Source organism: Excalfactoria chinensis, chromosome 2, assembly GCF_039878825.1.
Source record: "Excalfactoria chinensis isolate bCotChi1 chromosome 2, bCotChi1.hap2, whole genome shotgun sequence".
Classification (NCBI taxonomy): Eukaryota; Metazoa; Chordata; class Aves; order Galliformes; family Phasianidae; genus Excalfactoria; species Excalfactoria chinensis.
Window position 1 is genome coordinate 15299588 of NC_092826.1, and position 25955 is coordinate 15325542.

Consider the following 25955-nt stretch of genomic DNA (forward strand, 5'->3'; position numbering starts at 1 on the left):
ATACTGGAGTACGCTCCCCAGGGAGGTGGTTGAGTCACCATCCCAGGATTTGTTTAAAAACCATTTGGATTTGGTGCTCAGGGGCATGATTTAGCAGAAGGCTGTTAGAGTTAGGTTGTGGTTGGACTTAGAATCATAGAATCATAGAATTACCCAGGTTGGAAAAGACCTCGAAGATCATCAAGTCCAACTGCAGCCTAACCAATACCCTATCTCTAAAAACCCTCTGCTAAATCATATCCCTGAGTACCACAACCAAACGGCTCTTAAACACATCCAGGGATGGAGATTCAACCACCTCCCTGGGGAGCTCATTCCAGTACCTAACTACCCTTTCTGTAAAGAAGTTCTTTCTAATATCCAACCTGAACTTGCCCTGGCGCAACTTGAGGCCATTTCCCCTCGTCCTGTCACTTGTCACTAGTGAGAAGAGACCTGCCCCACTCTCACTGTAAGCACCTTTCAGGTACTGGAAGAGGGCGATAAGGTCTCCCCTAAGCCTCCTTTTCCCCAGACTAAACAGCCCCAGCTTCCTTAGCCTCTCCTCGTAGGGCTGATTCTCCAAGCCCTTCATGAGCCTCGTTGCCCTTAAAAGACTTGATCTTTAATGTCTTTTCAACCTGACCAATTTTATGATTCTGTGACTGTGATTATACACTTCCCATTGTACCTTTCCCTGTTTCCGGTGCCTGTGAATTTTCTTCTTGCTCTTCAGTTGGATCAGCAGGTCCCAGTTCAGCCATGTCAGTCTCTTCTCTTCCTTTCCTGACTTGCTACTGCTGGAGATGGAGAGCTCTTGCACTCTGAGGAAAGTTTCCTTAATGATCTGCCAGCTCAGCTCTGCACCCTTGTTTATGAGGACATTTTCCTGGGATGTTTTGTTGACAAACTCTATGAAGAGCTGGAATTTCATTTCCTAAAATTTAACTTCCTAATTTTACTCTTTGTCTGTCTCATCTCACTCCAGAGCATGAACTCAAGTATAGCATGTTCACTGTAGTCCAGGCAACCTCTAGTCCTGATGTCATCAGTCAGTTTACATGCATTGGTGGGCAACAGGTCCAGTATGTATCCCCCCTCCCCCACCCCCGCCTCCCCCCTTGGGACCTTCTATTACTTGAGGGGAATCTAATAAATGTTTATAAAGGGTGGTAGGAGGTGAATGGATGAGGTCATGCTCTTCTTGGTGGTGTGTAGTGATAAAACAAGGAGCAATGGCCTAAAACTTGAACACTGGAAATTCTGTGCTAACACGTGGAAGAACTTCTTTAAGGTAAGGGTGACAAAGCCCTGGAAGAAGTCACCCAATAGACTATGGAGTCTTCTTCTGTGGAGATATTCAAGGCATATCTGGACATCCACCTGAGTGAACCATTGTACAGAATCTACTTTAGCCGGGTGGTTGGAGGTCCCTTCCAACCCCTGCAATTCTTTTATTCTGTGATTGTTCTGTATAGATATTTCTAGCTTTACTTTTAAATGCTGAATATTCTTTTCTCATCCACAAATTTGATATTAAAAATATTAATTTTTACATAAGTATGTTTTTGAGTCTCTGTTGAATTTACTATAGTGGACTCAAAGCTGTCATTTAAAACAGTGCATTTAAAACCTATGACAGAATAGTGTTAATTCGTAGGCTCAGAATCACACTACAGCTCAAGAATGAAGTCATTTTGATATTTGAAACATCTAGATCATATCAGTAAGGAAAATTAACAAACCTCCTGCTTATTTATTTATTTATTTATTTTTAATTAAAAATACTGCATTTACTATTTTAAAAACAAAATTTTTGGCCACCTTTAAACTAGTTCCTTAAGACAGCAATATCTAACACTATTGACCAATTAGGAATCAAGTCAACTTGAAAAAACAGAAACAGTAAGTAAAGCATAACAGTTCATAGTAAGAATGTTGGAGATAAAGTTATATAATTAAAATATTTGCATTTATGATAAAGCTGCTACACCTATGGAATATTATATTTTTGTTTCAGAAAAAGTGATATTTTAAAAATAATCTTCCCCAAGGGTCTCTAAGTGTCATTTTTTTTTTTTTTTACCTAGAAAATACAGAGGATTCTAGATCACTGCTCTACTGTAAACTGCTGTGAAAGCTTTGAATTACAAATGCTTCTTGTCAGCATTTCTGCTGCCTACAGCTGCATAACAGCAGCAAAACTGATAAACCATTTTTTAAATTGTGAAGGAAGAACTGTGCAGGCCCTTTTAGTTTTCAAGTGTGAAGAGTCTCAGGCCTCTGACTCCAGGACAGACAGTAACTTGTATTTTTATTTTCTATAATTTCTCGTGGAGATGGCAGTGGAACTGTAATGTCTGGGATCATGCACTGAAACTGAAAGGCCGTTGCAGAAGTAGGCTTGTCAAAGGAAAAATATAATGAGCTAATAGTAGTCTTTAAAAGACTCACATTCCAGCTCCTTTTGTCATTACCTTTTTATTTTACCATTTTATTATGTACAAAAGTAAAAACAGCAATACTGACACATAAAGATAATGACAATATGCCTCTTACAAGTTTGCTTACAAGCATAGTTTTTGCTTATTATCTTCTATTTTTATGAAAAACAGGCTTTGAGCTTGTATCTCCTTCGAGTCATTTCCATTGGCACATTATGTGTTAGATTGCATAGAGAGCTTTCAATAGTAACTGAGATGTATTAAATAGAGCTTTTGAATGCCATAGAAAAGTAGCAATGTAAATACATCCCATGTGCAAGTCTTTTCAGAACGAGTGGTTTATTTATATTCATAACTGAAACAACCACTTTATAAAGGTAACTAGGGAGGAATTCAATTTATATTAGTTAACCACTTTGATAGGATGGTGTAAGTACAATGAATCTGAATCAAGGTAGGGAAGAGATGTTTAATATTTTAGTGAAAAATATGTGGTAGATAAACTGAAACAAAAGATGATATAAGCTCTAAATGAACTGAAATACTGTATACATATTTTGTTTTCCCTACTTCTACAATGTCATTCATTTTCTTTTTTGATATCTTTGGACAACAATCATATTCTGCCTGTAGGCTCTAGCATAACTGCCTATGAAGTGCAAGTGAGGGCAAGGGTAAAATTTATCCTCTAACTTGGAATGACTGACCATACATTAGGATGACCAAATTATACATTTTATTTGGACAGGAAAACTGTGTCACAGTATTTGGCAGCTGTTATTATGGAAACAAAAGTTTGCTTTTATATCTCAAATTATCAGTCCTTTCACAGAATGCAATAAGCAAGAAAATATCTAAAGAAAACTGACAGCTTGGTAGTGCTCCAAGAGGACGCAGGATTTACAGTAACATCTTGCACTTTGTTCTTTTGTACAACTTCAAGTTAAATAATGTGAATTGCATGGGTGAAGTGGTGTTAAGTTTGCATTCCAAATATTCTAACACTTGAACCATGTATAACTTCTGATGAACAGAATCCAAGCCAATAATACAATAATTTAAATACATGCCAATAATAAAAATAACATCTATAAAGCGGCAAAAATCTTTTTATGTAGTTCTGATCTTTTAGAGAAATGGACAAAAAGCTGTTTAGGCCACATTGCTTGCATTTTGCAGATTTCAACTTCAATTTTTTTTTATAAAACATGATGGAAATGGGTGAAAATGTTTTGTATATTTATGCTCATTAATTTTCTAATTTTTATTTTTATTATATTTCAATTCTTTTATTGCATTTTTATAGTGAATTTCTCATTTCTCATTCATATACATGTAAAAGAAAAATCAATGTTTATTGTCTGAAAATAAAAATTATTTTCATCTTTGCTAAAAGGCAGATAACCTAAATAACTGTATTTGTCCTGGCATCCAGAATCCCTATTCATACGAGATTTTTTCAGATACCTTATGGTTAAATAGGATTTTCTTTCTCAGTGCCTAGAATTCACCCTCTGTCAGGAACTACAGAAGACAAAATGAATTCTTATACATATAGCAGAGTAATAAAATAATTTCTTACAGCCATATCTGATAAAGATTGAGATGGTATATCTATTTATATAGGACATATAGAATCATAGAATGATAGAATTACTCAGGTTGGAAAAGACCTTGAAGATCAAGTCCAACCGCAGCCTAACCAGTAGCCTATCTCTTAAAAAACAACCACGAAACAACACCACAACAACAAACCTCTGCTAAATCATATCCCTGAGAACCACATCCAAACAGCTCTTAAACACATCCAGGGATGGCGATTCAACCACCTCCTTGGGGTGCTCATTCCAGTACCTAACTACCCTTTCTGTAAAGAAGTTCTTTCTAATATCCAACCTGAACTTGCCCTGGCGCAACTTGAGGCCATTTCCCCTCATCCTGTCACTTGTCACTAGTGAGAAGAGACCTGCCCCACTCTCACTGTAAGAACCTTTCAGGTACTGGAAGACGGCAATAAGGTCCCCCCTCAGCCTCCTCTTCCTCAGACTAAACAGTCCCAGCTTCCTTAGTGTCTCCTCATAGGGCTGATTCTCCAAGCCCTTCACGAGCCTCATTGCCCTTCTCTGGACCTGCTCCAGTACCTCCATGTCCTTCATATACATATAGTACAGCTGCTTTCAATTTAATGCAGATTAAATAGGAAATACTATCTGAAGTAGTTATTTTCATAGATGGAATAATTGTGAATGGAGAATATCTAATCTATTTGGCTGCCTGTGTAGCTAGAGGACTTTCTTAGGTTTCATTTTTCAACAGTATAAAACTTACATTATTGGCAGGAAATTGCCATGAGTAAAAAAGAAGTTTAACTTTTGGAAACAGAAGATAGAAGATATAACTTGAACAAGACTTATTTTTCAGTTTTGGTAAATAATGTGAAAGAATAACATTAAATGATTGTTTATGGGTCAGTCACCTAATTTAATCCCAGTTTACAATATCAATATCAATGTCAATCAGATATCAATGACAAAAAAAAAAAAAAAAAAGGTTAGTCTTACAATTTTTATTAATAAAAATGTATTTTTTATGTTGTTTGTTTGTGATAACTTAGTGTTTTGTTTCTAAAAGAGGAACGTGAATGTTAATTTTTATGTAATTAACGACTTAAAACTCAGGAAAGCAGCTATGAATTATTTATATTTCCAACTATTTATTTAACATGTATCCATTATGCTTCTCACTGCATTAAAAAGAATAAATGTGAAGTCAGAAGAAGTTATATTTAGTTAATTAGAGAAAGAAAGTTCCCAGCTTCACATTTTACCTGTTTTTCTTATCTAGAAAGTAGTGTGGAAAATGAAAATGAATAGTCTAATTAGACTCATCTTCTGCAGTATATAAACAGATTAAAAATTAATTGTTTAGGTATAATTTTATGCAAGGCATATAGTCTGGAACTCACAGTAGATACACTGAGGTACCTGCGGCTTATATATAATTTATTATGTCATTCAGACACTGTAGGCTCCTTTTTTTATGTGTAGGAGAAATCAGTGCTTTAAGAACTCAGTTTGTGATCTCTGTTAGTAATTTACACTGGGAAAACAATGTCTTAGCCTGGCATCTTTCATCAGGCCAAACAACAGTCTTACTCAGGTTTTATATTCTATATTAACAATGACAATAAAAATAAACAGAAGCATCTACCCAGAGAAAGATTCATTTTCCTGATAATTCAATTTCAAGTGTTTATGGCAGAGACTTTCCTTCTGATTCAACTGTTAATAACAGTGATTTGCAATGTATTTTAGAGTCTCCATCTCCTGGAATTTCTTTTTTCCTCCCACAGCATGTCTTCCTTTTGGGACTGCACCAAAATGAAAAATAAAACAGTGATCCTACTTTGATCTCTATAAGTATAGTGCCAGGGGTTATAATTAACAAGGATCCTGTTTTGAGCAGATGGAAACACATTTTTGTATCACTGACTTAATCACTTGTGTTCTGCATATTCTCTTGAACTGAACATGTCAGTAGTATGTGTGCAAACCTTAGAAGATATCATCTGTGCCATTAAATTGTCAGAATACTCATTCCCCATCATGTTTTCTGTTTGTCTTAATTATCATCTTGGTACAGTTCCCAGTCATTATGTGGGTGACTGCACAGGCCTAAGAATTATGGAATGTGTTTTAAGAAAGACCTTAGAACATAAGGATTTTAACTTTGTCTTGACAATGGCTCTCAGGAATAGATTAGTTTGTGTCTTGCATCTTTAACTAGCTATCCATGTAGTTTCAATCTCCAAGCTGACATAGGAATGAAAAGCATAATTTAAGCTTAATTTTTACCCATAAGCTATTTCTGTTTATTTTCATGTTCAACATCCAAAACTGAACTTAGTTTTCCATTGTGTAAGTGGAGCTAAGACATAGAATGCATATTTTTAGATTCTATCATGGGAGATGGATGTCTAAAATTTAGATTGCACAGCACTTGGCAATCTTTTGAATCTCACATCTTCAATGGATTTATCCCCCAAGGCTGTTCCAAATATAAATATAAGTATAAATATAAAATAACAGCAGAAAAAAAGGAAGAGCACTTGCATGATGATTTACAGAAGACAATGTTTTCATTCAACTTGGTGGCATCAGAAAAAATCACCTGTTCATAAGTACGCCATACATATAGTAGCTTCATTTTTGTAAGTGCTCTCTAATTCACAATTTAACATATTTCTAGGTCATTAGAAAGATTTGCTTTGTCTGTCATGTTTTGCAAAACATCCTTTAAATGTAAAAGAACTGGTGTATGCTTACAAATCAGTGGAATGCTACTAAATCATTTTCATTTAATGCAAATCATCACTAATAGTAACTGAATAACTCCCTGAGATCATAGAATCATTTGAGTTAGAAGGAAACTTCTAGGCATCTAGTCAAACTCCCTTGTAATTAATGAGAACCTAGATCAGATTTCTCAAAGTCATGTCTTGTCACAGTTCAGCCTGGGTTGGCCTAGTTCCATGGCAAGGGAGAGAAGGGGCCCACAGCCCTACACTCAAGGAAAAGACTGGGGTGGGAGAAGGGCAAAGGCAGGGAGATGGGCCTAGATGAGGAAAACAGAGGCAATGTGAGATAATACAGTATAATTGGAATTGAAGTTAATAAATCAAATAGAATGAGTGAATTTCCAAATCTGAAGTCGTTACTTTAATGCTGTAGGCAAGACAGACAGGGAACGAAGAGAGAAGTCTCATGACTCCCATTCAATTTTATCTATTTCCTGTGGAAACATTGTGTCAGCAGAATGCATAGCTAGCTATGTTAATAATTTCAGCATCACTCTATAGACTTCCAGACTGCTGCTGGAAGTTTGACATAATTTACTTAGTTGGTTTTTTTTTTTGTTGTTGTTGTTGTTGTTTTGTTTTGTTTTGTTTTTTGTTTTTTTTTTGTCTGTTTTTCAGCAGAGATAGCACTGAGTTTTAATTCAATGATGAGAATATTTTTATATTAAAAAAAAAACAAGAAAACTAACTCCAAGGAACATTTAGAAATTTCTTGACCCTTTCCTAACAATTCCTATATTAAATTATATGTCCTGGATAACTGCAATATGAATTATTTGTTCTGCCAGCCTGCTTAGAAATAAAAAGCATTAGTCTTCCACAGTGCCTTTATAATGTTTCATTTTAAATATTAATACTTATCAGTAATTTTTGAAAGCTGGTCTTTAGTGAAACCATTTTAGATAAAGACAAATCTAGAGAAAAAAAAAAAAAAAGAAAGAAAAAAAAAAAAAAGAAAAGAAAAAAAGAGAGGTATATCTGAAAAAATGAAAACAGTTGACATAAGAAGGCATATCTGTTCCAGAGTAGCCATGGCACTGTGTAAGTACTATGCTTGTTCTGACTGTGAGGTAGTGATTCTGGAGTAAAAGAGGATCTAGTTTGCAGAAATTTTTATCTATTTATCCATTTATCCATTATCAAACTCTATATGATAACTAGTGAAAAGAGAAAGAGTGGAATGAGAGGCACTGTTTGCAGGGTTTTCTTGAGAACTGTATTTTTTACCTGACTATCACTTATTTGTGCTTGGTGTAGCTTGAAAGTATTTTTTTCCTTCATAATTCTATCTTTCATTTTCTTGAAAATTATGAAAATAATGCATAATATAAAATTTGGAATTGACTAAAACCTTTCCTTTGTTAATTTCAGTTACATACCATTACATAAATAAATCCTAAAACACCTTCTTATTTCAAAGGCAGGTGTGTAATGTATGTCATCTTACTGTATGATCAGCACTGAAGATCTTAATCAGTCATTATTTAAGCATTGAGAATTCAAGCTACCAAAAGTCTTTTACAAAAAAACATGCTTTGTAAGCATTTCAGTTGTGCCAGTAATTGTGCCACCGTCCTTTACTCTGTCTCAAAACTGTTGACTCAGATTATTTAAAATGACTTGAAGATAACATGATTTTCACTGTAGAAAGTAGATAACCAAAAAGAATATGAAGAAAAGCCAATATGAACATGAGTGAATGGATTTGTTACACAAATTGGATCCTTTATTAATTTTCTTTATACCAATGATATCTTGTTGCAAAGAAAATGTCCACTTAGTTTGCATTCAATAGGGAAAACATATGTTGAAGTTTATCTGTTATAGTCTCCTCACACAATGTGTGTGTATTCCAGCTGTTAAGGATATACAGATGTTTAAATGAAAATATTTATTTTTAAAGCAGAAGCAATTTCAGAGTAGGCACCACTATTAGCTTTTAGAATTTTTATTATTAGCTGTACATTCTCCTCAGTGATGAACAAGAGCTACCATGAGGTGCTTCTAAAAATCTGCATGTCCATCCAGAACTTGACTTCTCTTCCATTTGGTTGTGAATATCAATTGGTGCAATCTTTTCTGTATGGAGGAGTTTAGCTATATGCTGCTGCTTCATATGCTCTTCCATGTCAAAAATAATTTTGTCAGACTGCTCTTTGTATACTATCTGTCACATGGCAACAAAATGTAACAATATTGATGGGCTGGTTCAGCCTATACTGCCATACTGATGTTGTGGATAAGAAGATGAAAGACATTACTTTTGAAGCAGTCTTTGTATTTAAGTTGTTGTAGGAGGTAATAGATGAAAAATAAAAGCAGGTAGTTAATGCAACAACCTTTTGACCCAAAATGTCTGTAATAATAATTACATATAAATATATAAGAATAAACATATAAAAAATACTTATTCCAACAGATATGTACAGGGAGCATATATTATCTATCTATCTATCTATCTATCTATCTATCTATCTATCTATCTATCTATCATGAAATTTCTTGTTATCATTGACCTATATTGAGGGAAATATCTTTTCACTCTCACAGGTCATACCAAAGCTCTGAAGTTTTCAAGTGTCACATAGTGCCCAAATCTCTTCTAATAAGGTCCCTTTAACTCCCAATATTCTGTGTACTCTTTTATGACACTATCTAATAATATGTCTATGTTACATCCCATATCTACATCCTATAATTTAAATTCAGCTCTAAAATCTTCAGTTATACATTTCAACAGGAAAATCTCATGGGTTTTTGTTGTTTTGTTTTGTTGTTGTTGTTTATTTTTTGTTTTTTAAGATGCTAGGTTTCTTCCTTCAATATGAACTCAGTTTATCAAGAAGGCCTGTGGTAGAAAACCTTTGCTAATAAATGAGAGATATGATATGGTTGGTTAGCCTTTCACACATATATCATCGAACTTCATACTGATCAGATTATCTTTGTCAACAGAAAGATGGAGGAGGTGGTGTATACTTTCTTTTAAAGGTTAGGCAGTCTCTAGTTTACCATTATTTAAGTCATAACTTTTTTAGATTATTCTTTACAACAATTCAAAAGTCAGTTTCACTAATCAGAGGGAACAAGTATATAAAAATAAATAATTCTATGTTTCTTGCCATAACTGTTCAGAAATTATATTATGTTCTTTTGTATAGCTATAGAAGACAAAGAAATATTGATGTGGTTTAGAATTTTGGCTAGTCTTTGATTGTAGGTTATACTCACTTCTGAAATAATCTTTGTTCTGTAATTACAGGAGCCTCTTCCCATGATGATTTTATCTACATAGCTATTGCACGGCAGGCAGGGTGCATCTGTGTGGGCTTCATCCACTTGGAAAGCCGAATAACTACTATATGTGCAGACACAGTACATTAGTCTTGGCACTATGATGGCTAGGTTGCATATTTTCATAATAGTGTAGATGGAGCCAGCCTGTGACATGCTCTTATTACCATCTCTGCTCCTATTCCAAAACTTCATGTAGTGTCTAATGGTCTTCCTCAACTGAAGTCTAACTGGTGTTTTCAGGAGCTACACAGGGATTTCCTGCAGGTAAAGATTTTGAATATCAAACACAAGTAGATATTAGTAAAGAGAATCACAGCATTGCAGAGTGTTGATAGGGTCCCCTGGAGGTCATCTGGTCCAACCTCATGCCCAAGTACTTGCCCAGAACCATGTCCAGCAACTTTTTGCAGACCTCAAAGGATGGAGACTCCACAGCTTCTTTAGGGAAACTATACCTGTTCTTTGGCACCTGCATGGTAAAGAATGTTGATATTTAGATGGAATATCTTGTGCTCCAGTTCTTGCCTACTGCATATTGCATTTGTACCAAGCACCACTGAAAAGTCTAGCTTACTCTTCTTTGCATTCTCCCTTCAGGTATTTACACACATTGATATGATGTACCCCAAAGCCTTCTATTCTCCAGGTTGAGTAGCCTCAGCTCTCATCCTCTCATTAAAGAGGTACTGCAGCCCCTTGATCACTATTAGACTCTCTCCAGTATATCAAATGTCTCTCGTGTCCTGGTGTTTCCAGAACTGGTCAAAGTACTCCAGGTGCAGCCATATCAATACTTAGCAGAGAAGGATAACCTCTTATAACCTGCTGGTGATATACCTGCTGCCTAATATAGACAAGAGCACAATGCCATTAGCATTCTTTTACCAGTAATTACACTGCAAGGACACACATTCCTGGCTCATGTTCAACTTGGTATCTACAAGGACTCCTAAGTCCTTTCCTTCAAAGATACTTTCCAGCTGGGTAATCCCCATCATGTACTGGTGCCTGGGATTGTTCCTCCCTTGGCACAGGACTCTGTGTTTCTCCTTGTTGAACTTCATGAGATCAGCTTACCTCTCCAGCCTGTGCAGGTCCTAGAATACACAGCCCTCTGTGGAAACAGACATTCCCTCAAGTGTTTTGTAGTCTGCAGATTTACTGAGAGTGCACTCTACCTCATTGTTCAGATCATTAATGAAGATGTAAAACAGGGCTGGACCCTATACTGAATCTTGGCATAATTCACTCATTACTGGCCTCCAGTTAGATTTTTCACCATTGACTGCTGCCCCTGAATCCACCCATTGAGTCAGTTTTTGGTTCATTTTTCTGCCTGTTCATTCATCTTTCAACAGTTTCTCTATGAGAGGAAGTGTCAAAAGCCCTATGAAAGCCTAAGTAGATAATATTCACTGCACCCCACTCCTCCAGCAGGCAGGTTATTTCATTATGGAAGTTTTTCTGGTTGGTATTTGTGATATTGTGACTTCCCCTCAGCGAATCCATGTGGACAACTCCTGACAATTTTCCTCTCCTTCATGTACCTGGAAATGGGTTCCAGTATTAGCTGTTCTGTCATCTTCCCAGGGATTGACTGGCCTGTAGTTCCCTGGGTCTTTTTTTTTTTTTTGCTTTTCCTGAATATGCAACTGATATTTACTTTCTTTCAGTGTTTGGGCACTTGTCCCTATTGCCATGATTGAGCAAAAGTTACAGAGTGTAGTCTCACAATCAAATTTTCTAGTTTCCTCAGCACTCATGGGTATCATTTCCCAACAGAGTGGAGAGACTTACAAAGGTTAAGTTTGCTCAAGTATTCCCCAAACTAATCTTCTTCCACCAAGAACACATCTTTTTTGCTCCAGCCCTTCAGTCTGGTTTTTGGGACATGGAGTTCCTGAGGTCTATTAGTATTCAGTATCTTGGTCTTTTCACTATCCTGGGTAACAAAACCTCCTGTTTCCTTCAGGAGGGGGCCCACATTTTCCCTAGTCTTCCTTTTCTTATGAACATACTTGCAGGAATTTTTCTTGTTCCTTTTGCTGTGCCTGAACAAATTCATTTATAACTGGGAAATAAGGTAGGCTAGTACTGTCAAAACTGAACAGCTCTACTAGCTAAGTATTCAGTATTTATCTGCTTTGTCATTCTATTAAGGTAACACTTTAGAAGTATGTTTGATGGAGAGATGTCAGATTTAATCCACATTTTCTGAAGTTTACTTGAAGCTTCATTTTTGAATTAATTCCACGTGGTTTTAGAATATGTGCTTATATGGTAGAATTACGGATTGCCATTGTCTTCTTATGTACACTTTCAGCTCTCTAATGCTGTTCTATTCCTTCATCTGATTTAAACAGATATTCAGAATGGTGCATTGGATGTGACAGGAACATACTGTAAACACTGGACCGTTTCTTGTATTCCGTTTGTCACATTCACAATATCAGTGTTGCCACAGTACTGCAGTTATTACTTTACTCCATGCATCCTGGACAATTTCTTGCTGTTTGTTTTGCTCTTGTTCTCATGCTCATGGAATTATGACATTAACACTGTTTTAATTTATTTACTGCTGAAACTGATATGTTCCTATGAAAATAACATATGTCTTTAATGCTATAAATATAAACACAAAGAGATGAAAAATGAAATGATTACTTCATTTTTTCCTTAGTGACTGAATCAGATTCAATATCAAAATCTACCTTTAAAGTTCCCTCAGAACACACTTTTAAAAGACATTCTTATACTCTCAGAAAATTTACTTCATGTAAATCATGTTCCTCTGCCTTTTTATTTCATGAAAATATTTTCAAAAGGAAGATAAAATAAAAATTATGCCATTTATTTAAAAAATATGTATGAAAGCATGCAGTATAATTAGATGTATTACCTTTAGTGAATGGTAGAGTCCTTCATTGATATTACTGCTGCAAATATACTGGTTCATAAAGGAAGAGCATTTTCTATATATTTTCTATATATTTTCATTTTTTTACCTTTTTATTTTTTATTTTTAATTTTTGACACATAAGTAGATGCTCAATAATAAGACAGGCTTTTTTTTTTTTTTTCAGCTTAGAGTTTAAATAAATAAAAATAAATAAATAAAATAAATAAAACACCTAGTCTGAGCAGTTACCCTAATTTACATTTTCTGTATTTTTCAGCACAATGGAGTATTGACTCATTAAAGTACTGTAAGTGATAATAAATATTTATTCTCTAGAATTACAGAGTAGCTCCTGTGGCAATCCAGGTGTCCCACCAAAGGGTATCTTATATGGTACAAGATTTGATGTTGGCGACAAAATCCGATACAGCTGTGTAACTGGATATATTTTGGATGGCCACCCTCAGCTTACTTGCATAGCTAACTCTGTGAATACAGCATCATGGGACTTCCCTGTTCCTATTTGCAGAGGTAAGAGATATTCTACAATAATCTTCTCATATATATACATTCTGTTTATTGGTCTGAATTACTTGAAATATCTGTGTTGACTATTAACTTCTAGATTGTGATTGATGAAAAAAAATATATAATTTTTGTTTGTTTTTGTTTTGTTTTGTTTTCTTTTATCTCTTGCAGCTTTATTTGTATATATCTATGCTAAATCTTCAACAGTTATCCTCGTTAAATTATGGCATTTGTTTGTTGGTTTGTTTTTCAGTAGATATATGTAATTAAATGTAATTAAATTTCAGAATTACAAAAGGGTACAATTGTACAATTAAATACAATATAACTATAAAAACTAAAATGCACTACACATGCAAATATATATACATATATGCATAGAATTACTGACTGCACTCCCCCAACATCAAATTCCCTTGTGGTACACATTGAACATCCCCATCCTTCCGCACCACCCACCAAGTGCACCCAGGTCCCTGGACAAAAAGTTCCATGGAGAGGTTTGCCCTTTTCAGAGGCTGGAAGGACCCAAACAGCTTTTCCCAACATGTTCTTTACATGTACAACAGGGACTTTATTTCCCTCTATAGTGTGTAGGGGGCTAGATTGGCTAGGACCATCACAACTGACAGATCCTCTAGTATTGACCAACCAAGTGGCTTCTGCCAGATGCTTTTCCCAGTGCTTAAATGTTCCACCGCCCATTTCTTTCAACGTAGTTTTCAACAACCCATTGTATAGTTCAGTTTTACCAGAAGCTGGTGCATGGTAGGGGATATGATAAATCCACTCAATGCCATGATCTTGGGCCCAAGTATTTATAAGGGAGTTTTTGAAATGTGTCCCATTATCAGATTCAATTCTTTCTGGGGTGCCATGTTGCCACAGGACTTGTTTCTCAAGACCCAATATGGTGTATTGAGCAGTAGCATGGGGTACTGCGTATGTTTCAAGCCACCCAGTGGTTGCCTCCACCATGGTAAGCACATAACACTTACCACTGAAAGACTGTGGCAAGGTGATATAATCAACCTGCCATGCCTCCCAATATTTGTACTTTTGCCATTGCCCTTCCTCCCAGAGAGGTTTTGTCCTCTTGGCTTGTTTAATTATGGCACATGTTTCACAGTCATGAATAACCTGCACAACAGTGTCCATAGTTAAGTCCACCCCTTGGTCTCTGGCTCACTTATGTGTCACGTCTCTTCCTTGATGGCCTGAGGTCTCATGGGCCCATTGAGCTAGAAATAATTCACCCTTATTCTGCCAGTCCAATTCTATTTGAGCCACCCTAATTCTGGCAGCTTGATCTACCTGATGGTTGTTTTGTTGTTCTTCGGTAGCCCGACCCTTGGGCACGTGTGCATCCACATGACACACCTTTACAACCATATCTTTTGTTCGGGCAGCAATGTCTTTCCACAGTTCAACAGCCCAAATAGGTTTACCCCTCCACTGCCAGTTATTTTGTTCCCACTGCTGTAACCACCCCCATAAGGTATTTGCCATCATCCATGAGTCAGTATAAAGATAAAGCATTGGCCATATGGGGCTGTTAAAAGGTGAGTGAGTTTTGCTGATCACTCCCTGATTCTCCAGCTGGCGAATCGAATCATGAATGGGGAGCAAGGAGTCCCTGTTGGTGCAGTACTGCCGTCTGTGCACTGTCTTTGTAGCAATCGGTATCTGCTGCTCTTTTACTTGTAGCAGCCCCACAACAGACAGGTCCTCTGACAGGCCAGGCAAAACAGACAGCTGCTTAATGTTGTCCATATCTACAGCAGCTATTCCAAAGGCCCATCGATACCCCTTAGGATCCTTGAAATGCCCCCTTCTGAGGTAATCAATACTAAGTATACACAGAGCCCCTGGGCCAGTCACAATAGGATGTTTTTGCCAGTCTTTACCAGTGAGGCTTATTTCGGCCTCCAACACAGTCAATTCTTGAGAGCCCCCAGTCACTCCAGAAATATGGATTGATTCTGTCCCTTCGTGACTGGAGGGCATTAGAGTGCACTGTGCACCGGTATCCACCAGTGCATTACATTTCTGTGGTTCTGATGTGCCAGGCCATTGAATCCACACAGTCCAATAAACTCTATTATCCCTGTCCCTCCCCTTACTGAGGGTAGGGCCCCTCTATTGGTTACCTGTGATGACTGGAGCAGCTGTACTGGTGGTTGGTCTGTTTTGTAGTTCTCTCACCCGTGCTCGTAGTACAGGAGTAGGCTGGTCATTCCACTTCCTCATGTCTTCTCTGCAGTCACGTAGGTAGCGCCACATGGAAACACACGATGCAGTCTTAATGTTGTTCCTTGGTCGAGCTGGAAAGTGTGTGCAACTTTTGATGATACAGGTGAGGAGTAGGACTGGACTAGTTTGATCAGATCCTTCATTAGACCTGGTGGCCCGTACAGGGATTGACTTTCATCAGTCATTTCTGATACTACTACAGGATCATTACGATTAGTCGATGGAAACAGTTTCTCGTGCATTTCATCCAGTTGGTCTTTTACTTGTGAGATGGTAGAAACTGCGGCGCACAGTGGGGGGAGTTGCTGTTTGTAGTTTTGAAGTGTCATAACCAGTTCAAAAACTCAGGGTCTTCTCTGTTGGTCCACGTATCTTCCAAACATTGTTAACAGTGTCTGTGTGTATCTTTCTGGTGCTGTACTTGTGAGTTTCTGCCACATGCTAGGCTCGGTCCTCACTCTCTCAGGATCACGGTCGTGTGGATCAGGGTTGTACAACATTTCCACCATGGCCATTTCCCTCAGGTACTGGATACCTTTTTCAATGGTATCCCACTTAATAATTTGAGGCCTCAAAGCATCCTTGAAGGGGTACCTTTCTCTCACAGTCAGCCCCAGAGGGTGGCAGCTCCATCCGAACATCTGCTAATCCCTCTGTCGATATCTGGGTCTCTGGCAATGCTTCCTAGTTGGAGAGCTTTATTACCATCTAGAGACAAGCTATTGGCCCTGTTGTCCCAGCAGGAAAGTAACCAGGCAAGGACACCTTAATTTTGACACTGTGTAAACTCCTTTCTTGAGCCTTGGATTTCAGTCAGCTTCAGAGGTCGATGAACAGTAATTTCCTCCTCATCACTCTCTTCTTCATGCCTCTAAGTTTTTTCTTTTGCCTTTCTTTGTGCCGATCCAGACCCAGCACCTGGATCTTCTGATGCCTCCTCCTCTGCTTCTCCTTTTCATTCTAGACACGAGGACACCCGTTTCCATTTCTTGCCTTCCACAGGGGCAATGATATTGTTACTGGTCCCTCCTGTGACTGATCAGAGTTGACTTGGGGATTTTCTTTTTTGGCTTGAATCTCAGATTGGAAACTCTCTCTCTCCAGAATACTATTATACAGAGAAAGGTATGAATAAGCCAAACCCCAAATAAGTTTTATCTCCTAGGATCTCTGACTCAAATACTCATTTTCTCAGGGTCCCTCAGGTGTTCAAGAGTAAAATCCCATGACACTGCAGGTCCCCACGCTTCTAAGGTTTTTCCTAAACCTTTTCATATTCATTGCCAGTCAGCATTCTCTGGTTCTGGAGGGGACTTCTGCATAGAATGAATGTATTGGAGTACATTCATTGATATTGATATTAATAACATGAACACGAGTTTGAACACAAGTATGAACACTGGCTCAGTTTTCAAAAACCGTACGGCAATCTGATAAGACAGCCTGGAAACCAGATTGAACATTGTGGTGTTTGTAAAATCAGCTGCTGTGAAATTAGCAATTTTGAAATTAGGCATTGTAAAATCAACTATTCCATCTGGGATGCAAGTGTCAAAATTCACATCATCCCACATTGCATAGAAATACCAGGCAGGTGTATCCATCATTGCCCTTACTTGGTTGTATAATCCATATATTCCATAACAAGATATCAAAAAATTAAGAAGGGGCCAATAAGTTCTGAAGAACATGATGGCTTTGAATCCTCTATGCAGTGCTCTGAAAATAGAGAGCAGACTCAGAGCTGGCAGGCACTGTAAAAGTCAGAGCTAGCTAGCTGTGCTCTGAGAGAGAGAAAGAATATCCTCTGGGATATGCAGTTTTCTTCTGAGAGCTGAGTATTCAGGACGTTGTTATTCTATGGAACTGGAGTATGAACGTTTTAATGATACATACTGCACATGATATTATGATGTGGAATATTGACAGCAACATTACAAAACCATGACACTGGTAAATCTTTTTTTCTGAGACCTTCGGTGAGATCTAACAGTTCATTAGCAAGAGGAACTAAGCTGATAAAATGGAGAAGTCATTACTACTATTACCAAATATGACAGAGAATGTGTTTTGAGGAAGTATCTTACAACAAATAAGTCTGTTGAGTTTACAGGTTTAACATTACAGAATGAAACATTTACATATGTATGAACCATTTGACTCAGTCAAGCAGCCAGCAAACACATAGACACTGAAATTAGCACCCTGATAAAATTCTGATTAAAAGAATACATTGAGTAGAGCTGATTGGCAAGTACCGCCATAATGCAATTCAGAATCACAGAATCACAGAATTGTTGAGGTTGGAAGGGAACTCTAGAGATCATCGAGTCCAACCCCCCTACCAAAGCAGGCTCCCTACACCAAGTCACACAGGTAGCATTACATATAATTACATGTAAGAAGTGTGTATCATTTGGAAATAACATTCTATTATTACCTATTCTTGGCTTTAATATGCTTTTCCATGATCTTGCAGAAGATACGACACTGTTGCTAAGAATACTATTTTTTAGTAAAATCTTTGATAATTTCTCCCTTCCTACATCCTAGTAAAATGCTAGTAATGAGGAAGATATACATTCAAGGAGTAAATCCAAATTATATTTTGGGAAATGATTTGATACATGTTATTTTGGACATAGCTTACATGTTTAAGAAAGTTGGAGGTTAATATATTTCACCTTTTACTATTTTTCAACTTATTGATCTGCCAGTTTTGAAATCCACATTAAAAATTGCACCCTGAAATCATAAGGATGAGAGACTTGAACCTGATGATTTCACTTGTCCATCTTTCATTGCAGTCACAATATTACAGTGGCTGCACAGGAAGTAATGCCTCCTGTTTTAATATGCCAGTCTGTGATGTCAGACCTGGATGTTGGTGGTACACCGATGCAGGTTGAGTCCTTCCATCAATAAGCCATTAAGTTTTGCTGCCATGCAACACTTTGCAACAGAGAGGCAGTCTGATAAGCTGGTGCCTAACATGGAATATATGAAGGTATGAAGCAAAGGTGTACAGATGAATACCTCCACAAGAAAAATAATAATAATAATAAATATTAATAATAATAATAATAATAATAATAAAAAGTAACCATCTATTGACATTATTTGATGCTTGATGGACATTTATGGAGACCAGACAACAGATGTGAGTACAATGAGTCTGTGGCTGGAGCATTTCAGCAGGGGAAAGAGTGACTGCGTCACCTCCAATCATGCATATTTTTACAAGCACAGAATGGTGCCTCTAGATTATTTCTGGTGAAAATGCATAGCAAGAGATTGTGACTATGTTGAAAAATAATATTTTGTAGCTGAGAAATTGCTGAGAATAATCTTATTTTGTTCTCTGTATCTGCTACATTTTCCATGAAAATAAATATGGGGGGTTATTTTCAGAGGGACCTACATAGATATAATTTTGATTACAACTTCTTCAGGAGCAATTTTGAAAGATTTTATTTTTATCCTAAGGAAATGCACAAATTTGGCACGACACGCTCCTAATGTTTTCCTGTGATAAAACATAGTGTTCAAGCAGAAGACTAACGCATAATAATAATAATAATAATAATAATAATAATAATAATAAAATCAAACATTCTTCATGTTTGTGACTAAAATCTGTAAGTAAAATAGAGGTGATAAATCAGAAAGGATTCAGAAAATGAGTCAGGACGTTATATTGTATTTCAAAATTGCTTTTTTTTTTTTTTAAGAAGTCAAACTTGGTAGAGTGTGTGGAATAGGTGACACGATTTACTGCAAAAACTTCTATGGAAATACATTATTTTTTTTCATTTTTTTTCAGACTGAAGTGTTCCCTAACATTAGACAGCACTGAAGAATCTAAGGAATAAAAGCTCAACAAAAATAAATAAATAAATAAAAACAGTAAGGTGCATATTGTAGTAGTGGTGGTTACTAATTGCTGAAACATAGCATATAAATGTGACTTGATTCTTAAGTTTTAACACAAGATCAATTGGCTTAAAATCTTAATATGCAAAATTACTGTTAAGGTTTTTTTTTTTGTTTGTTTGTTTGTTTTTTTTTGCTTGTTTTGTTTTGTTGTTTTTGGTTTTTTTGTTTTTTTTTTTTTTTGTTTTATTTTCAATGTAATTTTTTTTTTCTAATTACATTCAATATTTTCTCTCTGACTCTCTTTAATATCACAAAAATCTAGGTTCACATTTACTGCAGAAACCATTCAGATTCCATTCTAATAGATTTGCCCTATTTCTTTTCCTAATGCAATTATCCAACACAGAATTCTGCAGGAGGGTGCTAAAGTTAATTACCCAGTAATGAGCTTCTTTATCTTTTTCTGTTTGCCATGGAGACTCTCCTTAATTAAGCATTCATCCTTAAATAATTCCTAAGATAGATAATAGAATCATAGGATCATAGAATCCTCAGAGCTGGAAGAGACCTTAAAAGGTCAAGTAAGACTCCCCTGCAATTAACAGGGATGCCACAGCTAGATTAGGTTGCTCAGAGCCTGGTCCAGCCTGACATTGAAATTCTCTAGGGACGGGGCATCCAGCACATCACTAGGCAACTTGTTCCAGTGCCTCACCACCCTCACTCTAAAAGACTTTTTCTTTATCTCCAACCTAAATCTAAGTTTGAAGCAATTTCCCCTTGTCCTATCATCACAGACCCTACCAAGGAGTCTGTCTCCTTTTCTGTAGTATCCTTTTAGTTAAATGTTTTCTTGTTCTCTTCCAATGGTCTAAATAGTGATAATAAATAATAAATAAATAGTGATTTGCAAGGCAAATGAGTGAAGCTGTATGCATTTACATGAGTAAATGTGTAAGAATGAGTTTTTCTCAAGCAAAAAAATGTAATTTGCTAGATGGTGAGGATTCCAGGCATTCCTAGACTGGTCACATGTTTCTCTATAATTACTTGGACTGAGAAAAGCAGGATATTTTAATGCCGTAATCTGATATTATCTGATTTTTTAATGATAATAGCAGTGAGAAAAACAACAACAGCAGCAACAACAACAAAACAAAAAACAAAGAAACAAAAAAATCAGTATAGTATTATAATTTCATTGTCAATAATTCTGTATTAAAAAAAATCTTGATTTTAATTTGTGTTTATATACAAGAAACAAAGTTAACAAAACTTTGGACTTATAGTATGATTAGATATCAGTAGAGTTAAGCTCATAGAAGTCTTTAAATCATCTGTGTATTGTGTATTTGCCTGTTGCCATGCAGAACACATACATTTAGAGAACAATATTTTTTAGATCATTCTTCTGCACTGTCATCATTTTGAAGGAAAAGGGTGGAAAGAGAAAGGAAAAATCACAGTTGTGTTTTTGGGTTTTAATTCTTGAAGTCTAACATTGTAGTTAGAGGAATTCCATTGAAATCAATACTGCATCATATTACAACATCATATTTCCATCACACTGTCAGTGTACTATGCCCAGTTAAGTATGCATGGTCTAAAACTGATGCATAAAACTGATACATTTATGTTTTAAGTTCCATATTTTTTACCAGTTTTTCTTCAAGGAGAAAGAGTGTTCTTCATCAAACAGCTTCCATTTTCATTAAAATATCTATAATAAAAAATTTGAGCTATATATACACATTATCTACTCTCTATATGTACACACACAGAATATTACAAGGGCTGCTCAGAAAGTAATACTTTTTATTTTATTATGTTGGTCTTAGATACGAAAGGTGGATGTTGGTAGTGTGGCAGCAGAAACTGAATCTTTCAGCCAGTATTCTGTTACATTTTATTGCCATGCAACAAATGGCAACAGAGGAGCAGTCTGACAAAATGTCATCTGACTTGGAAGTACATTTGAAGAAACAGAGTGTCTCTGAATACCTCCATGTGGAAAAAAATTGCAACAACTGATATTCATTGATACTTGATGAAAGCTTATGGAGACCAATCAGTGGATGAGAGCACAGAGAGGTTGTGGGTGGTGCATTTCAGCAGCGGCAACAGCAATAGTCAATCACCTCTGCTGGTGCATATTTTTACAAGCACAGCATGCTATCTCTTGTTCATCAACAGCAAAAAAACCTCATAGCTAATGGTAGTAACTATTTTGAAAAAATAGTGTTTTGTAACCAGTAATTTGCTCAGAAAATGTTATTGTGCTCTTTGTATCTGTTCTAGTTTCCATGGACATAGATACGAGGCTAAACAGTCAGAGCAACCTATGTGCTTTACATATACTATGTATTGTATCCTATAGTATCATATTGGAAAACTGATACACATGCCAAACAATTACTTTATTTCAAAACCTGTTATATGCACCTGTACCAGTGAACGTAATTCAAACACACAGATTTCTTCTCATACTATTTACATGCTCTGACATTAATTAAAATCCTGAATTTTCTATTTCATTTATTAGAAATGCAAAAATGCCATACTAAAAAGAAAACTAAATTATGCTCAACATTACTTGAGATTAGTTTTTAAATAAAATTTTCCCTAACAAATGACTTTGTATGAGGTCATTTTTAAGAGCAAACCATGACAGCTGGTTTATAATATTGCTTTCCATTCCTGAGATACATTTTAAGCTTGTAATATCTCCATAGTGCAGTAAAGTATAACTAATTTACTGAGATTAATAAATAAGGTTACATTTATATGTAACTTTGTCATTTATAAAATTTATACTACTTCCTTATACTAAGACAAAAGGCTATTTATTTATAGAATCATAGAATCATAGAATTACCCAGGTTGGAAAAGACCTTGAAGATCATCAAGTCCAACCGCAGCCTAACCAGTACCCTATCTCTAAAAACCCTCTGCTAAATCCTATCCCTGAGTACCACATCCAAACGGCTCTTAAACACATCCAGGGATGGAGATTCAACCACCTCCCTGGGGAGCTCATTCCAGTACCTAACTACCCTTTCTGTAAAGAAGTTCTTTCTAATATCCAACCTAAACTTGCCCTGGCACAACTTGAGGCCATTTCCCCTCGTCCTGTCACTTGTCACTAGTGAGAAGAGACCTGTCCCACTCTCACTGTAAGCACCTTTCAGGTACTGGAAGAGGGCGATAAGGTCTCCCCTAAGCCTCCTTTTCCCCAGACTAAACAGCCCCAGCTTCCTTAGCCTCTCCTCGTAGGGCTGATTCTCCAAGCTCTTAACGAGCCTTGTTGCCCTTCTCTGGACCTGCTCGAGTACTTCCATATCTTTCTTGTGCTGAGGTGCCCAAAACTGGACACAGTACTCGAGGTGAGGCCTCACCAATGCTGAGTACAGATGCAGGATGACTTCCTTAGTCCTGCTCAGCACACCATTCTTGATACAAGCCAGGATGCCACTGGCCCTCTTGGCCACCTGGGAACACTGTCGGCTCATGTTCAGCCGTGCATCAATCAGTACCCCCAGGTCCATTTCCTCCACACAGTCCTCCAGCCACTCCGCCCCAAGCCTATAGCGCTGCCTGGGGTTGTTGTGGACGAAGTGCAGGACTCGGCATTTGGTCTTGTTGAACCTCATCCCATTGGCTTCAGCCCAGCTCTCCAGCCTGTCTAGATCCCTCTGTAGGGCCTCGCTACCCCCAGGCAGATCCACACTCCCAGCCAATTTAGTGTCATCTGCGAACTTACTGAGGGTGCACTCAATGCCCTCATCGAGGTCATCAGTAAAGATATTGAAGAGGACAGGCCCCAGCACCGACCCCTGGGGAACACCACTCATGACCGGTCACCAGCTGGATTTAACTCCATTTACCACCACTCTCTGAGCCCGGCCCTCCAGCCAGCTCCTTACCCAGCCGAGAGTGTACCCATCCAAGCCACGGGCTGCCAGCTTCTGCCAGAAATGCCATGGGAGACAGTGTCAAAGGCTTTGCTGAAGTCTAGGTAGACCACATCAACAGCCTTTCCCTCATCCAGCAGATGAGTCACTAGATCATAGAAGGAGATCAGGTTGGTCAAACAGGACCTGCCCTTCATGAACCCATGCTGGCTAGGCCTGATCCCTCGGCCATCCCGCATATGCCGCGTGATCTCCCTCAAGACTATCTGTTCCATAACCTTCCCTGGAACCGAGGTCAGGCTAACAGGCCTGTAGTTCCCCGGATCCTCCTTACAACCTTTCTTGTAAATGGGAGTCACGTCGGCAAGTCTTCTGGGACCTCACCAGTCAACAAGGAGAGCTGGTAGATGATGGAAAGTGGCTCGGCTACCACCTCTGCCAGTTCCCTCAGCACTCTCGGAACTCTTATTTATTTATTTATTTATTTATTTATTTATTTTTGAGTGATTTGTTTTATTGTGGTTAGAAAGTGTGTTGGTCCACTGACTGTAGTTGTTTTTTTCTATATGAACAAAATATTTCTTCTATTTTACATTTTAGCATTATGTTATTACTTGTAGAAAAAGTACCAATAAAGCCAAATCACAGAACAAAAAATGTTGTAACAGTTGACACAGACATTGAAGAGGAAAAGAGAAAGAACAAGTCTTAACTCAATACAAGAAAATCAAATTAGTTGAATATCAAAATATCTGAGCACATAACAGTGTTCAAGTCTGGGCATCATTTTTGCTTAGAGTAAAGGGGTGGAAGTCAGTGAGATGGATTAATGAAGAGCTTTAAACACTGTCTTATCTCCTGCTTTTTTGAGAATTTTCTTAATGTACATGATGCATCAATCGTATTCATATATAATACTGAAATTCTTTTCCAAAATATCTGCTACTGAATAAGGGTGAAAGATTATGATGAGTGAATAGGAAAGAGTAACTTGGAAAAGCAAAATACCATTTTGGTTTGATAATACAAAACCAGATAAATGGTAAAGTTTTGTAATATGTACATTAAGTACAGTCATCAAAATATAATACTGAATGATTAATTCCATCAAAATACAGTCTTTCATATAAGATTAAAAGCTAAATACTCTTATAAACATTTAATAACTATTTTAAGAATTCAACTGTTAAACATGTAGCTGTAGCTCAGTTCTGTTAGGCTAGCAAATTCTGCTTATGCTAACATATCATATCATATCATAGTATCATAGTATTGTGCGAGTTGGAAGGGACCTTAGAGATCATCGAGTCCAACTCCCGGGATTCGAGCCCTCTGTGTAGCAGAGCGGCACTTCTACCCCCTGCTCCACAGGGGGGGATTCGAACCCGGGCCCCCTGGTGTTGCAAACGGGAATTCTACCGCTGCGCCACCGGAGGCACACAAATACCAAATAGTTTCAATCTTATATTCTGCTTGGGTTTATTTACGATGTAGTATTCATAGATAAATCCTTTCTAATTGTTAATTAGCATGAATAACACTTGTAATATAATTTTTGAGATGCTTTGAAACTAATTATTGGTAAATCCCAGTTTCATTAGCACAATTTGATGAGCTGCTTAATCCAAAAGCTTTTCCTGCCAGGAATTTTTATGTAGGCTAGTATATTTTCCTCAGAATATTGGAATCATGGCTTAATCACAGAATCACAGGAGATGAAAGGGACCTCTGTAGATGATGTAGTCCAACCCTCCTGCTAAAGAGTTTTCCTTAGAATACGTTACATGGGAAAGCATCAACGGATTTTGACTATCTTCATGAGGTTTATCTCTGCCCAACTCTCAGGCCTGTCCAGATCTTGTTCAGTGGTGATACTTTTTGTATTTCTCAATTTCTGCCTAAAGTTAGACTCTAGCTGGGTATAAATGAAAATTGTGGGAATATTAGTGTTTAAATAACACCCTGAAAACACAAGCTTATTCTCCATCTGAGACTCAGATAACTCCATGACAGAATCCTAACGTAATTGGCTGATGTGGTTGCCAAGCCACTCTCAAAGATACTGGAAGTTGTGGTAAACAAATGAAATCCCTTGTGACTGGAAAAAAGGAAACATAAAACCCAATTTTTTAAGAGGGTAAAAAAGATGACCCTAGGAACAACCAACCTGTCTGTCTCACCTCTGTGCTGATGAAGATCATGGAACAGATCATCCATGAAGCTATGCAAAGGCACATGAAAGGCAGAGGTGATATGATAGAATTAGCGTGGCTTCATCAAAACCAAACCCTGGTGACCAACCCAATTGCCCGTTTCTGTGATAGTATCAGATTTGCTGCCTCTTGAAATTCTGTAGTAATTAACAGGAAAAACAGGAATTTTGATCTAAGTACCAGAAGCTAACATTTCAA

At 37.1% G+C, this 25955-nt stretch overlaps 1 protein-coding gene across 5 annotated transcripts in view; it reads left to right on the forward strand.

Annotated features, from left to right (window-relative positions):
• CSMD3 (CUB and Sushi multiple domains 3) overlaps nt 1-25955 on the forward strand; it is a 496245-nt gene that overhangs the window by 98466 nt on the left and 371824 nt on the right. For all 5 annotated transcript variants that reach the window (XM_072330149.1, XM_072330150.1, XM_072330151.1 and 2 more), the window contains exon 4: nt 13313-13507. In XM_072330149.1, coding sequence (XP_072186250.1) covers nt 13313-13507 — 195 coding nt within the window. The remainder of the gene's footprint in view (nt 1-13312; nt 13508-25955) is intronic.